The sequence below is a fragment of the Accipiter gentilis genome, chromosome Z (genome assembly GCF_929443795.1).
Source record: "Accipiter gentilis chromosome Z, bAccGen1.1, whole genome shotgun sequence".
NCBI lineage: Eukaryota > Metazoa > Chordata > Aves > Accipitriformes > Accipitridae > Astur > Astur gentilis.
Window position 1 is genome coordinate 35,484,465 of NC_064919.1, and position 14,491 is coordinate 35,498,955.

General features: G+C 37.7%; 1 protein-coding gene across 5 annotated transcripts in view; it reads left to right on the forward strand.

Annotated features, from left to right (window-relative positions):
• The window catches only part of SLC44A1 (solute carrier family 44 member 1), a 72,676-nt gene that overhangs the window by 12,808 nt on the left and 45,377 nt on the right, over window positions 1-14,491 (forward strand). For all 5 annotated transcript variants that reach the window (XM_049795266.1, XM_049795269.1, XM_049795267.1 and 2 more), the window contains exons 2-3: window positions 7,057-7,146; window positions 9,604-9,746. In XM_049795266.1, coding sequence (XP_049651223.1) covers window positions 7,057-7,146; window positions 9,604-9,746 — 233 coding nt within the window. The remainder of the gene's footprint in view (window positions 1-7,056; window positions 7,147-9,603; window positions 9,747-14,491) is intronic.

The window sequence follows — 14,491 nt, forward strand, 5'->3', positions numbered from 1 at the left end:
ATTGCATTCTTGCATTGGAAACATTTTGGTAAACTAGTGAATTATGGTTCTTCTTTTTCATAGGTGGTATGCTTCATGATAAAGGCCAGCAAGTGACTGAGACTTCTTTAGGTTGTAAAGATATGTAAAATGAGTAAAGAATCAGCTCTTTAAATGGTCATTAGGAAAAGATGACAAATGTTTCAAGAACAGTCTTTTTTTTTTTGGCAGTGTGGGGATGTTTCAATAGCATGTCAAGTTGTAGTTTTAACCTTAGTTTGCAGGACAACTTCTGGACTGGATGACTTCTTGGTAGCAACCTCTTTAACCTGGCTTGCCTTTTTTTCAAAGGAGAACTCAAGAGTGGACTATGCCTTACATGTCATTTTGTGGTGTGGACAGTATTGCAAATGGACCCACCAATTCTGAAGCATCAAAACTCACTGTGTGATTGGAATAAACTGAATGCTATTCATACAATCACTTGAATCTCTGGCACTTTATCAGAACCAGCCTTCCTTCTAGGAAGGGGAGGTTCTGCAGGACTCTGTGGCAGTTTCCCACAAAAGATCCCAGTCAGGATGAGTAACCTAAGGACTGTTCATTAATGCTGTGTGCATACTGTGGCTGTTTATCTCTTCTGTAGATAGACAGCTACACAGTCATTTCTGAATTCCTTGATTTACATATACAAACAGAAGTAATTTCTATTTACTTTCCTGTGTTGAGCTACAGTCACATTTACTCTGAATCCAGATGTTACATCAAGGTGATAAAATAACAGGGAATTAATTGAAAGGGGACGTAGTTAGGTGAATGTGGTTCTTAGGATGGGGTTCTATAGCAAATTATCTTAAACTGCCACATGAGGATTTTTAAAAGTAGAATAAAACCTGCCCTTTCATTTAAGAAGAAAAAAACCTGAAATACTTGCAACCCAGAATTTTCAGTATCTTCTTGTCATTACTGAAACTGGTTAGAAATCATAACAATGAATATTCCAAGTTTTTCTACAGTGACTCTCTGCAGAGCAAAAACCCCTTAATTAAAGCTATTTGAAAAGTTAACTTATGTATTGCTTCTGTAGTAATTTAAACTGCTGGTAACTTACATTTAGAAAAAAAAATATCTTTGGCACAGATAACACACGTTTCATTCCTTCCTGCTTGTTTCTCCCATCCCCAATAACTCTAAAGAATTGTTGATCCAACTGAGCTAACTTGGTATTGATAGCTAATTCAGGAGTGATAGTTGATTCAAAGATTCAGGTGTATTCTTGTGAGCTTAATGAAAGATTGAGGTCAAACTGTAGCCACAGAGAAAGGAGCTGTAACAAAAGCTGACTTATCCTTAAATATCAGGAAACCTAAATGAGAAGGAAAAAAAAAATCAGGAATTGTTTCCACTGCACGAAGGAAGAACTATGATCAGAACTTTCCCTTTGTTAGATATCAGAGGATCTGATTGTACTGTCCAGAGAGACAAATGGAAATCAATCTTAACTAGTTCTGTGGCTTCTAGAACTATCAATATGTTTTTTTTAGCTGGGTTCTCTGCTTAAAAAAACAAAAAACTATGTCCCACTGGAAAGAATAGTCACAGATACCATTTTGAGGAACAAATGGGAGTTCAGATATTGATTCATACCAGCGTTCATAATTGACAGCCTAACACAACAGTTCTGTGAAAAGAAGATGCACCTTAAAGTGTTTTAAATTTTGTAAATTATCTTAGGGAGGAGGTATTTGTAAAGGGTGTGCAGTTGCTATCGTGATTGAGATATTAAAAACTTGGAAGGTGGATGTAATATAGAAGGGAGACTAGGGGCCAGAAGTTGTTAAAAATTCAGTGTGCATTGGTGAGGGGAGAGTAGTGGATGGATTTATTTTGTGAATTTATCCAGTTTTTAAGGAAAGGTCAAATAATGAATGAATTTAAATGGTGAAAGCAGTGGTGAAGTTTCCATATACTAGGTCTGTGTCTTGGCAGTACTGTAACTTGCCAGTTGAACCAACAGAAGTTTCAGAAATCATAAGTGGTCTGAAAAGTCACATCCTTAAAGCATGGTATAAGCTGCTAAGGGAGGAACGGGCCAAATACTGAAGTGCCTGAGTGTGCTAGGATCTGGAAAAACTTTGTAAATCTAGGCCTGATTGTTTAGATGGATGAGTCAAGATGCCATGTCTTGTATTCAGTATTCAATAGAAAAAAAAAAGTGGCCATTTCTAAGGGTAGAAAATACAAAAGCTTATTCTCAATGCTTGCAAATGGAAAACTGGATGTTGTCTTGTGTTAGAACCAGGTTTAAAGAAAAAAGGAAACTAAAAAGAATTTATTGCTTTTTTAAGAGGGAATGTCAAAATGATTTGTGCACATCTCTGTTTAAAAACTATTTCAACTTTTCTGTCTTATTTTCTGTTATTTTTGACTGGAAGTGGAACTGATTTAAACCAAATGCTGAAGCAGAAGAATACTGGGTCACTATGCTTCATCTGCATGTAAGGTTTTATGTAGCATTATGTACAAGTAAGGGTAATGAACATCTTGTCCTGGATGTGGACCTTCCAGGATTTCAGAACACTTGTACTTGAAAGCCTTGTCTTGAGCCAGAACAGCATAGATCATGTAACAGGAATCTTATGAAGTTTAATTTGGTTTGGCTTTTTTGGCTGTGGACATTGCTTTAAAATTCTATCACCTCTCGGCTTTCGTAACACTGTGTATTGTAGTCATGGAGTTAGATTAGCAGTTCGCACAACTGGCCTTCCTCATGACTAGGGAATCTTCCTATAGGATTTTGATGAGACATCCTTCATCCTGGGTCTCTCTGAGACTTGTTTTGGGCTGAAAATTATGGGGGTTGTATTTGTTTGTTCTGGTTTGGTTTTATTTTTTGTACTGGACTACCTGAATGAAGCTATGACTGTATTCTTACCACTTGTGTGTTCATATGCAAATTGGAATTGTCCTATACTCTTCAGTAGCTAGCTTAAACTTGCTAGCCGAAGTAAGGCCTAGAGTCTAACTTCTCCCTGCATCTCCTTTTTCATCCAGTGGATGTTATTCAGGCCAGTTATTCACTGGGTTGTCCTTAATTCAGCCCATCTGTCTCAATAGTAGCTTCAAATTTCTTCCTCCTGAAACATATGATCTGATCATTTTAGGATTTCTTTCTGCTGCCTTTCTCATGATGTTGCAACATCCTCTGTTGATGGCAAATTCCATCTTTATCCTGATCTTATTCACATCTTTGCTACTTACCCACAGCTTGATTATCCATATATATAATACTGCAGATGTTCTTTACTTGGCTTCTTGCTTCAGTCACATTACTCCCTAATTCTACATTGGAGATGTTTTATGTTTTAAAAAAATTCTCTAACTCCTTGCATCTGTAGTCTCCTGCTGACATGCCGTATTTTTACACTTTTTTCTGCTCTTATGTGTGTGTGTTGCACTCAGGTTGGGGCAGGTGAGTGCTTGTATGGTAGCATCTAGTATAGCTATTACAGTTAACAGTGGAAGTGGTAACCATTGTTTTTGTGCTATGTTGTTACCTGTAAAGAAGTATGTTACAGTATGCACAAGAGACTCAAATTCAGGCCTGCTATTTGGTGCTGCAAAGGTATATTTTGGAAGTGGCAGGGAGAAAGAAATCTGGAGGGGGCGGTTCTATGTTTGTTTTGAAGTGATTGGATGCAATGAATACCAAGAAAATAGCCCCTTTATATTTTGCGTTTGCATACAAGTACTTGCTGTCTCCAGCCCACGTAGGTCTGAATTCAACTAGAAAAGCCAACAGCTAATGTGCTGGCATTCTTCACACTTATCTTCTGCAAGAGAAAGCCTAACTTTAGACATCCAACTTTCTAGGTGTGGAATTAAGATGTAATTGTAAAATTGTGCTGCACCCAACAGTTCTGATTTGGTTTTGAGAAGCATTGAATTTGCTAAATCTTCTGCAAAATGGACAGACATAAACTTCTGAACACACTTATTTGGGTTCTTGAGCAAATAACTCTTAAAATCAGCACAGAAGGGTTGTTAGAGGCAAGAAAATTGTTCCCAACCCGCAAGTTTGTCTTGGAGAGATAGGGTTTTTTGCCTGCTTGCCACTCTTGACTGTTACTACTCTTGAGTCTCTGTGCTGACATAACAGTGCACAGGTAGTCCTGTGCTTTGTTAATGGCAAGAATATCAGTAGAGAGCATAGCATAAATTGTGAAAGCTCTGTTTTAAGAGAAAACTTAAAATGAATCAAATAATTTCCAAAAATGTTCTTTTTCCTCCAGGTTATCTAGCTTTCTTGCATCAGCAGATGCTGAAGGCTCTTAGTCTCCCTTGGAGGAAAGGCTGAAATCAGTAGAAGTGCTGATTTAGGATTGCAGGCAAAGCATGTCTGCTAAAATTTTATGGTATTTCAGTTATGACTGAGACAAAGCATAGTTCCAGATTGCAGAACAAACAACATTTGTTAGACCTTATGTTGACCATAGACTAGCAATTTGTGTTGCCCAAGCATGAATATCATGGTCTGAGTAAACATCTAAGGATGTAGAGTGGACAGGGAGCAGTCACTACAAAGACAGACACCAACATCAAAGATGAGGATGAAGGGCTGTGAAACTATGGAAGAAGATTCAGTGGAAATCCAGAATACAAGGAAGCAACTGAGAAGAAAACTGCAGATACAGAATGGCAGCTGGCTTGGGTTGTAGCAAGATCTGGAGAGAAGAAAGATTGGGCAGGCTACTGGAAAAAGGTGGTGTTCTAAAGATGTGTAATTTCATACCATGTTAGTATGCTATGTGGTGAAATTGAAGGTTGCTAAGTATCTAGTGCCTTTTCAGTTGCCTCCACGGGTACTTTTTTTAAAATACCTTCTTTTTTTTTCCTTTTCTTTAATTCAATTTTGGAGCAGAGTAAAGACTATGGACACAGAATGAATTCCTCAGTGTGGCCTTCTAACTGTGTGGTATGCAATGGCATTTCCAGTTTCTTTTTGACATATAAATTGCAGTCCACTTAGTAAATAAAATGGATTACTTATGGTAACTGTGACTAGTCAGACAACCTAAATCTCTGCCGGAGCTATTCTAGAGGATGTTTAGTGGCTTTTAAAAATCCTATTAAAAGATTTTGTTTGCAGATGGTACAGAGAGGATTAAAAAAAAAAAAAAAAACCACAACAAAGCAAACAAACCACACTATGTGGTACATCTTACTGCTCCCACTTTTGTCAAGGCCAGTTTACTTTTAAGGTGCAGCTATAGCTGAAATTTATCTCTGCTGTTTGTAAATAAAAGTAAATCTCTAAAGAATCCAGAGTTCTTGGTGTGAATTTAGGAATAGGAAGCATGAAGCTTTACATATATTATGCAATTATGATTATGCTAATTATAACAAAATAAATGTCACAATCTTGTTGTAAATGTTAAGTTTGAATAGTGTGTTAGTTTTAAGTGTGAACCACCAGGATCAGAAGACAGTTTTGTTGAATGAGTGTTGTAGAGTGCATAATGTGACCTTTTAGCACCTTTCACTACTGATTGAGTAAGATAAAAAGAAGTTTGACTGTTTGGAACTCAGTGAATCTGCACAGTTTGAATTAAAAATACAAACATAACATCTGCAAGTGGAACTTTATTAACACAAGATTACAAAAGTAGCATTGATTTCCGTAATGCAAAGCCAGGCTGCTTAGGAGACTGTGCTTTTTGAAGCACAGTGCATGCAGACTATCATTTATATTGTACCCAGTTTGTAGTTTTCTAATGGTATTATTTGAAAAGCTTGCTTTGTACTTGTGAATTGGCAAAAAACAAAGTCATGAATACCAAAAAACCACGTTGCTAATACCACATGAGTTATGTGCTGTAGCTTTTTTGATAAAAATCTGCAAAAATACATAGTGGAGATAAAAGCTGTTGACATTTCATCCAACCATTCTGTTTTAATTCAGCACTGACATTTGCTACCTTGTCAACAAAATCTTGAAGATGCTTCAGAGTCTTAGAGGAAAAATAAAATCAAAATTTGAATAGGTTACCCCTTTTGTTCTGTCTCTCAAGAGGGCTATTCTGTATTCTCCCTATATCAATCTCCTTTTCTTCCTCAAGTATGGAAACACTTCATTTTTTGGGTGTTAGTGGACATATATGAACAGTTAGTATGTGGGAAGTAACTGAAAAAGCTTGTCTGTGTAACTGTGTATTTTTAAAAGTAGCTGTAATCAATATTTTTATTACAATAAATTCTGATACAGTTGTTAGTTTTGTGCTACAGCCAATGCTCATTCTTTTCTTACAATCATTCTTTTCTTAAAAACATATCGCTTAGATGGCAAAATGGCTGTTTTTAACAGACTTGAATTATCTTAGTAGTGTATACACACTTTAGAAATTTTGCCTTGTGAGCAGCAAACTCTTTGAATTGTTTACAACTGCCTCTTTATACTTTGCAATAGAGCCTACATCATTGGGTATTTCAACCTTTAAGTACACGACTTTCCTTTCTGGCACCTGGCACTGACTAGGGATTTCTTTGCTGAAGTGTTAAGCTGAGCTGCCTCTTGGCAGGTAGAGAACTATTCTTTAACAGCAACTTATTACCTCCTTTCTACGTGTACTGTACTTGTTAAACCTGCCAATAGTGTTTTAAAACTTAGGACCCTTTGAAAAATGTAACCTTTTAGCCTTCTTGGAAAGCAGATTACTGGAAGGTAGTTGTGGAAGACTGCAATAGCGCATATTGTTGATTCCATGCCATTAGCTTCTCTTTTCTCTTAATAAAAAAATAAGTGAAAAAAAACCTGTTTTGTGGATAAATACCTGTAAATTCCTGGGTAAATTATCTGGATAAATAATTCTTTGTCCATCTAACTTCCAGTGGAGGCACTTCTTTTGAAGTGTCTTTCATGAGCCTTAGTGGTTTTATTGACCAAGCTGCTTCAGCTATATTAAATATAACTCCTGCTGTATGTTAATGCCCTGGAGAATCGTTTTCTGACTTTTTCTATTATGAGCAGAAGACAATTAAAACAGTTTTGTTAACCTCATCTCTCTCTCCTCACACAAGAGCTCCAAGCGAGAGTGGAAGCCTCTGGAGGACCACAGCTGCACAGATGTACCATGGCTGCTCTTATTTATCCTCTTCTGCATAGGAATGGTGAGTAAAACTCAAAGGATTTTGCGACTGTTACATAGTTGAAGAGTTTGCATTCATTAGAAAGAAGTTTTAAAGCCTATCAGTAACTTAGTTACAGGGTAAGGTCAGGGTATATTGGCGTGGGCACCATCGGCTGTAGAGCAGAAAAGGGTAGTATGTACATATCAAAAGCCTTTGGTAGGGATCCATAATTTATTGTTTGTGCCAGTTCTTGCTCTAGCTCCTCTTGCCGTGAAACTCCAGTTTCACCTGCAAGTGATTTTCAGCATGCTGAGGTATCACTTGTCTCATGTTCTTTATGGGACTGTGGATTTCCCAGAAGTCATAGCTTTGAGTCTGGTGAATGGTCCTGTGAATCACAGTAAACTTTTTCCTGAGAAATAAAGATTCTGAATATCGAACGGTTGATTGTGTTTTTTTTTTTCTTGGATGTAGAAGCACCTACTATTAACAACCATATTACTAATGGTAAGATCTTTCTTTCCAAGTTATCCCAGCTTTGTCCTGTGTGATCAAATGATCACCTTTCTCAAGACAGCGTCACAACAGTGTGCACTTTATATTAAAAAAACAAACCTCCAAGAGCTGCAGATTAGTGAAAACTAGAAATATGCTTCTTTACATCTTGTTTTGTTTCATGGACCCATGTATGCTGTTCTTCATAATCAGACAATGCCTGTTACTGTCTTGTACTGCTGTATTGCATGCAGTAGCCCTTGGGAGTTTGGGATTTCTGTGCTGTCAGCTTTTTTTTTTTTACTGTCCCTTGGTCTCTGGTCTTTGGAATTATTCCATTGAAAAATTTCTTTTTTTTTTCCCCAAAGTGTTTGTCATTGGCTGCACTTCAAATGCAAAAATTATAATGTTTTGTTTAAATCATATGAATTATATTCTCACTGTAATGTGAATACCTTAAAATCATAAAAAGCACAGTACTTCCTGAAACAAACAGCTCTTTTTTGTGGTGCTTTTTTTTCTGCCTTTGTTGATGTTCCTGTTCCCCCTATTATAAATTAGTCTGCTGTGGGTGAGTGTCCCAGATTTTCCTGTCTAAGCAATATCATATACAGAGCAGTTATCCTATTGTATATCCTATCCTTTATTTACTGTTCTAGGAGATTTCAGTTGAAGGGTCAGGTACCATGATGGCACAGGAGGGCATCCCCACACTGTTGTAAATTAGCTTAGATGGTGGAGGATTTGCATGATTTCCCTTTCCCTGTATGCAAGGAAAAAAATTCTTGAACCAGCCAAGAACCTGAATACTACTGTGTGTAAAATGCATGCTAGTATGTTGTTTACAGAATAGTAAGGGATCTGAAAAATTGTGAGTGCGTGCTGGAAATCAGGTTTAATTATTACTTGTGATAGCCTCTTGCTCACTTTGCCCTTGTTTTTACTTTGAGTATTAAGTCTGTAAGTCCATTAGTGCATTGGCAAGAGAAAGATAATGATGAGATTGCTGTCTGGAATTTCTCTGTAGTGATAGCCTGTCCATCAGAGAAGGTCACTCTCCTGTATCTTCAGACCTTTAAAACCACCCACATTTTAACTGTTCCATGCTGACTTCATTACCTGTTGTTATCATCTCATCTGATCCTGTCGCTGCCATCTGTTGCTCCACACATGGCTGTTTTCTCTGCTTTCCGTTCTCAAATCTTAGCTTGCCTCATCTGTAAAAACAGTTCATTGATGGTAGTGGAGTAAGCCGATGGTTCACTTCTCCCTCTCAGTGGTATTGCTAGAGAGCTAATGATTCTTTTGGGCCAGTCGCCTATTCGCATAATCACCGCCTTGATCTTGGTTTTGCTAGTGAAATATCACTGAAAGTTCACAGCAAGACCTGCCTGGCAGTGGGTATTTTCCACATTAGTCTGTTTGAGCCATTTTGCATTCTCTTGCTCTGTGTCTCTTTCCTGCATTTGAACACAGCATCTTGAACCATAGTGGCCTTGACCTGGTCACTTGCTTTAGAGGATTTCTTTAAAAGGATCTTGTCAGATAGGCTTCTTCATTCTAACTCATCTTTGAAAGTACGTAATTTGAAGGGAAAAAAAAATCTTGAAGCAAGCAAATCTGGACTGTCTGGGATCATGTAAGATTCATACTAACCCTTGACAGCTCAAGCTCTGCTTGTAGCTCTCCTTTACTCCCTGCCCTTGGCCTCCCTTCTGCTTCATGCACCACTTGCTGACAATGTGACTCTCAAAAAAACACCTACAAGATTCTTAACTATGCTTGGATAATATGCAGTGTTAGATGTCTGAATCCTCTTCTGGCTTGCATTCAATTTTATAATTGCACAACAGTTCTCTTTGGATGGTCCTTGTCTTTCCTTTTTCAGTCTGAAAGAATTTTTAAAGAACCTCCACTTAGAAACAAATTAATTAAACTGACTTTTCCCAGCTGTCAAACAGAGTATTACTAAACTGTGGGATTTTTTTTTTTCTCCTCCAGGGTTTTATCTGTGGCTTTTCAATAGCTACAGGAGCAGCTGCAAGACTGCTTTCAGGATATGACAGTTACGGAAATATTTGTGGACAGAAAAATGTCAAGGTGGAGGGAATAGTCAACAGTGGTCTGGACCTCACACACAAGAAGTGAGTATACGATTCAATTGCTTCATTCCGTAAATCAGGAAAGGCAAAACCTTTCTTCCTTTGAGAGTGGTTTTCAATAAAATGGGAAAAAGGACATGTTAACTTATTCCTACTTGTCTTTCTCTACTCTTCTCACCTAGAGAACAGCAATGTTTTGTAACAACCAGCAACGGTACTTGGAGATTATATGTTGACAGATGTGCAATATGAGTACAGTTAAGACATTGAGGAGTTTCGTTTTCTTAGCATCCACATCATGTAGGAGATCGTATTGGGCCACTGAAGAATCTTGTTTGTTAGAGTTGTAGGTATGACAAGTATTCGCAGATTTGGAAGCAGGCCTTTGCTATCTATGTAGAAATGGTTCACTTTTGATGTTGTATGCTCAGTTTCTGCCACTGAGTTTAGAGGGAGATGGGATATATCCAACACATTAAAAGGAGACTTTAAAATTTAAACTGTAAGCAGAATATATATAAGTGGCTTGTGGAGAAAATGCGCAAAACTTTTAAGCAGCACACAGCTCTTACTAAGCAGTGTCATGTTAAAACACATACTTACAGGTCAGAACCAGCACAGGTATTTCCTATCTATTACGCAGAAAAACACCATACTGCAGTAGTAGTACTGGAGCTGAGTACAAGAATTCTGGACTGATGTGTTGAAAAACCTGTGAACATCTGTTGAGGTCTGTCTGCCAGTCAGTGCTCAGAGTGCATCTGTACAACTGGGATGACTTTAGAAAGTAAACTATTTAGTCTAACCTTAGAACAGTGCTATTAATTGACAAAAAAGATCTTTCTTTCACTGTTGATAATTCAAAGAACAAAAAAAGCCTTTAATATCTGAGTATCATAGCCTTTTACTTCACACTTTACTTTCAGACTAACTGAAAATCTGTAATTTGCATGAATTACTTTGGAGGGTTGCTTTCCTAAGATCTGCTTATTTTGAGTTGCTATACCAACGATTCCTAAAGATCTGATTTAAGATTTAATGTGGCTAGGTAATTGGTGTGTTGCCAGAAGAATTTGAGTTAAATAAAATGGCCTGAAACTTTTAACATTTCTTCTGACAAAAGAATAATTTCTTAATCTAATCACAGCTTCCAGGAGGGTTGATGGGCTTAAAACTTATGCAGCGTAATTTTCCTACTTTTTAATATAAATATTTTAACACTTTCTAAGATCAGGTGTATTCAGTACAAAATTGTCATTCTTGTGGTGCAAGAGAAAATACAAATTTAAAATTATAATTTTAAACTTGCATTTAGAAAGAAATGGTGCCTGAGTTGTGTGAAGGTGGAGAAACTCAGACACCTTATTGAAATATAACAATAAATAGTGTAATAGTCTCCTACATGTGACAGAAATCAGGCCATCATGAGGAGAAGCATCTACCACTAAGTGATCGCCTCTTATAAAGGCAAGATTGAAAGACAGCAAATAAAATTAGAGACTATTTTTAACACAGTAGACAGAACCCATTGCTTGTCAAAGGCTTAATAAGGTTCACAAGGAGGATTATGTTTTCCTAATAAAGGTATCAGGGTTTGAGGCATGACCTAAGCAAATTAATGGATACACTCATAAGGGACATCATGATCTCTACTTGGGTGAGAGTGAGAGAAAACCTTCTACCAAGGCAGATTATTATAACTGTTCACAGTGAAGTGCCTGGTACAGTCCAAGGTACCCAGCTTTGGAAGAGGCTGGTTCTTATATAAGCGAGTGATCCTTCCCACTCTCACACTACTTCTAAAAGCTATAGCTTTTTAAATTTGCTTGGCAATTTTTTCAGAAGAAACTATCTGCTTTGCATCTGTTTCTAGCAGATGGAGTTCCTGCAGTGTCTGAGGTGCAGTTCATGGGAGTATTTTGTGCTATTTTATAGGAGTACTTTTCAGACAGACTATAAAAATAAACTCTTCTTCCTGCCTGTACATTTCAGTTTGTGTAGAGAAGGTAAAGGCTTTAAGCTCTACAAATGTGGTTCTGGAAACACAAAGTTATTCTCATTTAATTCTGCTTGCAGGGTAATTCTGTCTTCATTTCCCAGTCCAGGGCAGAAAAGCTAAATCATCTGTAATAATAATGTTTTCTTCTTTGCAAATGACAGCAACCCATAGGCACTGTAATGAGGAAGTGAAATGGATGTAGTCTGTGTGGATATGGAAATCTGGGTGGTAAGGATGAAAAGCAGAGTCCTCACAGGGATATGATTTGATCTGTGTGCATCAGATATGCTGAAACCAGTGAGGTGAAATGTTGGGAAAGAGTATTTTACAGCCAGGTCTCGTGAACAAAGAGTGAATCAGGCATCTCTTTATTTTTACAAAGAAAACACAGTACAGCTTTAATAGCCTGTGCTCTAGAGTCAGACACAGGATTTATAGTCTAGCCCTGGCAGTGAATTCTCATTAAACCTATCTGCTCCAAATAAGCTTTTTGCTTTTCAAATTCTGGCAGTTATAAGAGGGTTAAAAAAAGACCTTTTATCTGCAAATAAATGATGACTATGGCAGCCAAATATATGTCCCTGAAATGCTAGTTCAGTCTGATTTTGCTGCTTGGACAGAATTCAGTTTGTGCTGATCGCTCAAGTATAAGAATATGTGCATGTGACACTGTAAGGAAGAGTTAGGATGGCATTCCACCTTAATAAATGCCTTTGACTCAGGAAAATGCTTGGGGTTAGGTAGTGGAAAAACCCAGGGACAGTTTGCAGCATGCATACAGAGAATTTGGTTTGAGTGACAATGTATATGCCCTACCCACAATTTGTTTAGAGTGGGTGTGATCCCTTAATTCACTTGTCCATTATTGTGATAAGATGCTTGTAGATGACAGCAAAGGTTGTTCTGTAAAGTACTCATTTGCCTATAAAGAGATGCCTTAAGAGCTTACAGAAAATCAATGACACTGGCAGATGTAAGAGTGTACAAATTACTTGAAGGTAAGATTGGCTTGTTCATAGGATTTGCCACAGTGCTTCCAGAATCAAGGTGTAGTGTACAAAATGATGTTGCTTTGTCTTCCTGGTTTTGCAAGGGAAGAGGAGACTGCTGTATTTCTCATGGGCATAAGTAGGTAGTAGGCACTTGTCTAGTAAGCTACTAGTCAGAAGCCAAAATTGTTGATTTGAAGGGGCTTGGGGGTATTTTTTTTTAACCTCTGGTCAGTTTGAAATTATATTTCTAATTACTTGCCTAGAAATCTAGATTTTTCTTTCAGAAGTGAAAAAAGAAACACATTGCAATATAAACTCAAAATCATAGTAGAGCATAAGGAAAGTTAACCTATAGAACTGTAAAAAAAAAAGTTACGGTGTGGTTTGAAAAGTTGTAATGGAGTTAATTTTAGATTACATGCCTCATGATTGACAATTTGACCTTATTTTCAGACACCATGGCTTTTGAAAAGTTAAATAAACTCTTTCCTTATTTTCCTTTATGTACAGGAATCAGCTTAAAGACGAGCTTAAAATTTCTAATTTTTATTATGGCGACAGGAGGTAGACATACTAAAAATTACATGCAGTTGTTTTTACTCAAGTAACTTGTTCATCATGCTGTATTTCAGAGGTTCTTTTAACAGACTTTGATTTTCAGAAAAGTGGATTGTTAAGATCAAAGAATCACAGAACCACAGAATGGTTTGGGTTTGAAGGGACATATAAAGATCATGTAGTCCAACCCCCCTGCCATGAGCAGGGACATCTTCAACTCAATCAGGTTGCTCAAAGCCCTGTCCAACCCAACCATGAACACTTCCAGGGATGGGGCATCCAATAACTTCTCTGCACAGCCTGGTCCAGTGTCTCACCACCCTCATAGTGAAGAATTTCTTCTTATATCTAATCTAAATCTACACTCTTCTAGTTTAAAACTGTTACCCCTTGTCTTGTCACTACAGGCCCTCGTAAAAAGCCTCTCTGCATCTTTTTTGTAAGCCCCATTTAAGTGCTGAAAGGTCACAATAAGGTCTCCCCAGAGCCTTCTCTTCTCCAGACTGAACAACCCCAACTCTCCCAGCTTTTCTTCATAGGAGAGGTTTTCCTGCCCTCTCCTTATTTTCGTGGGCCTCCTCTGGGCCCCCTTTAACAGGTCCATGCCTTTCTTCTACTGAGGACCCCAGAGCTGGATGCACTATGCCAGGTAGGGTCCCACGAGAGCAGAGGGGGAGAATCACCTCCCTTGCCCTGCTGGCCATGCTTCTTTTCATGCAGCCCAGGATATGGTTGCCTTTCTGGGCTGCAAACACACATTGCCAGCTCATGTCCAATTTTTCATCCACCAGTACCCCCAAATCCTTCTCTGCAAGGGTGATACTTCATAAAGATGCTTCCTAGGTTGTGAATCTGATATACTGAATTCCTTGTAGCAAACAAATCTTCATGTGCAGTCTTGAAGCATCTCTAACAATATGAATACTTAGTTTACTTCAGTCTTTGTATTGTTGATCTAAGTTACTTTCTTATCAACAAATTAGTCTGTTGTTGATTCTAAATAACTGAAATTCCAGCACAAAGCATGTACGTAAATTCTTGCAGCACAAAGCATGTAAGTATGTTCTTCTAATGAGAAACAAAACCTGTTCTCTGGACACAGTATGGAATTTTCTGTACTAAAATCACTCACTTTCCATAAGTAAGCCTTAAAAACAAAAACCAAAATACCTTTTCCTCTGTAATGCTGGTGCCTAGCATTTTGATTCTTGTTTTAGTTGCTAGAAATTAAATAAAAA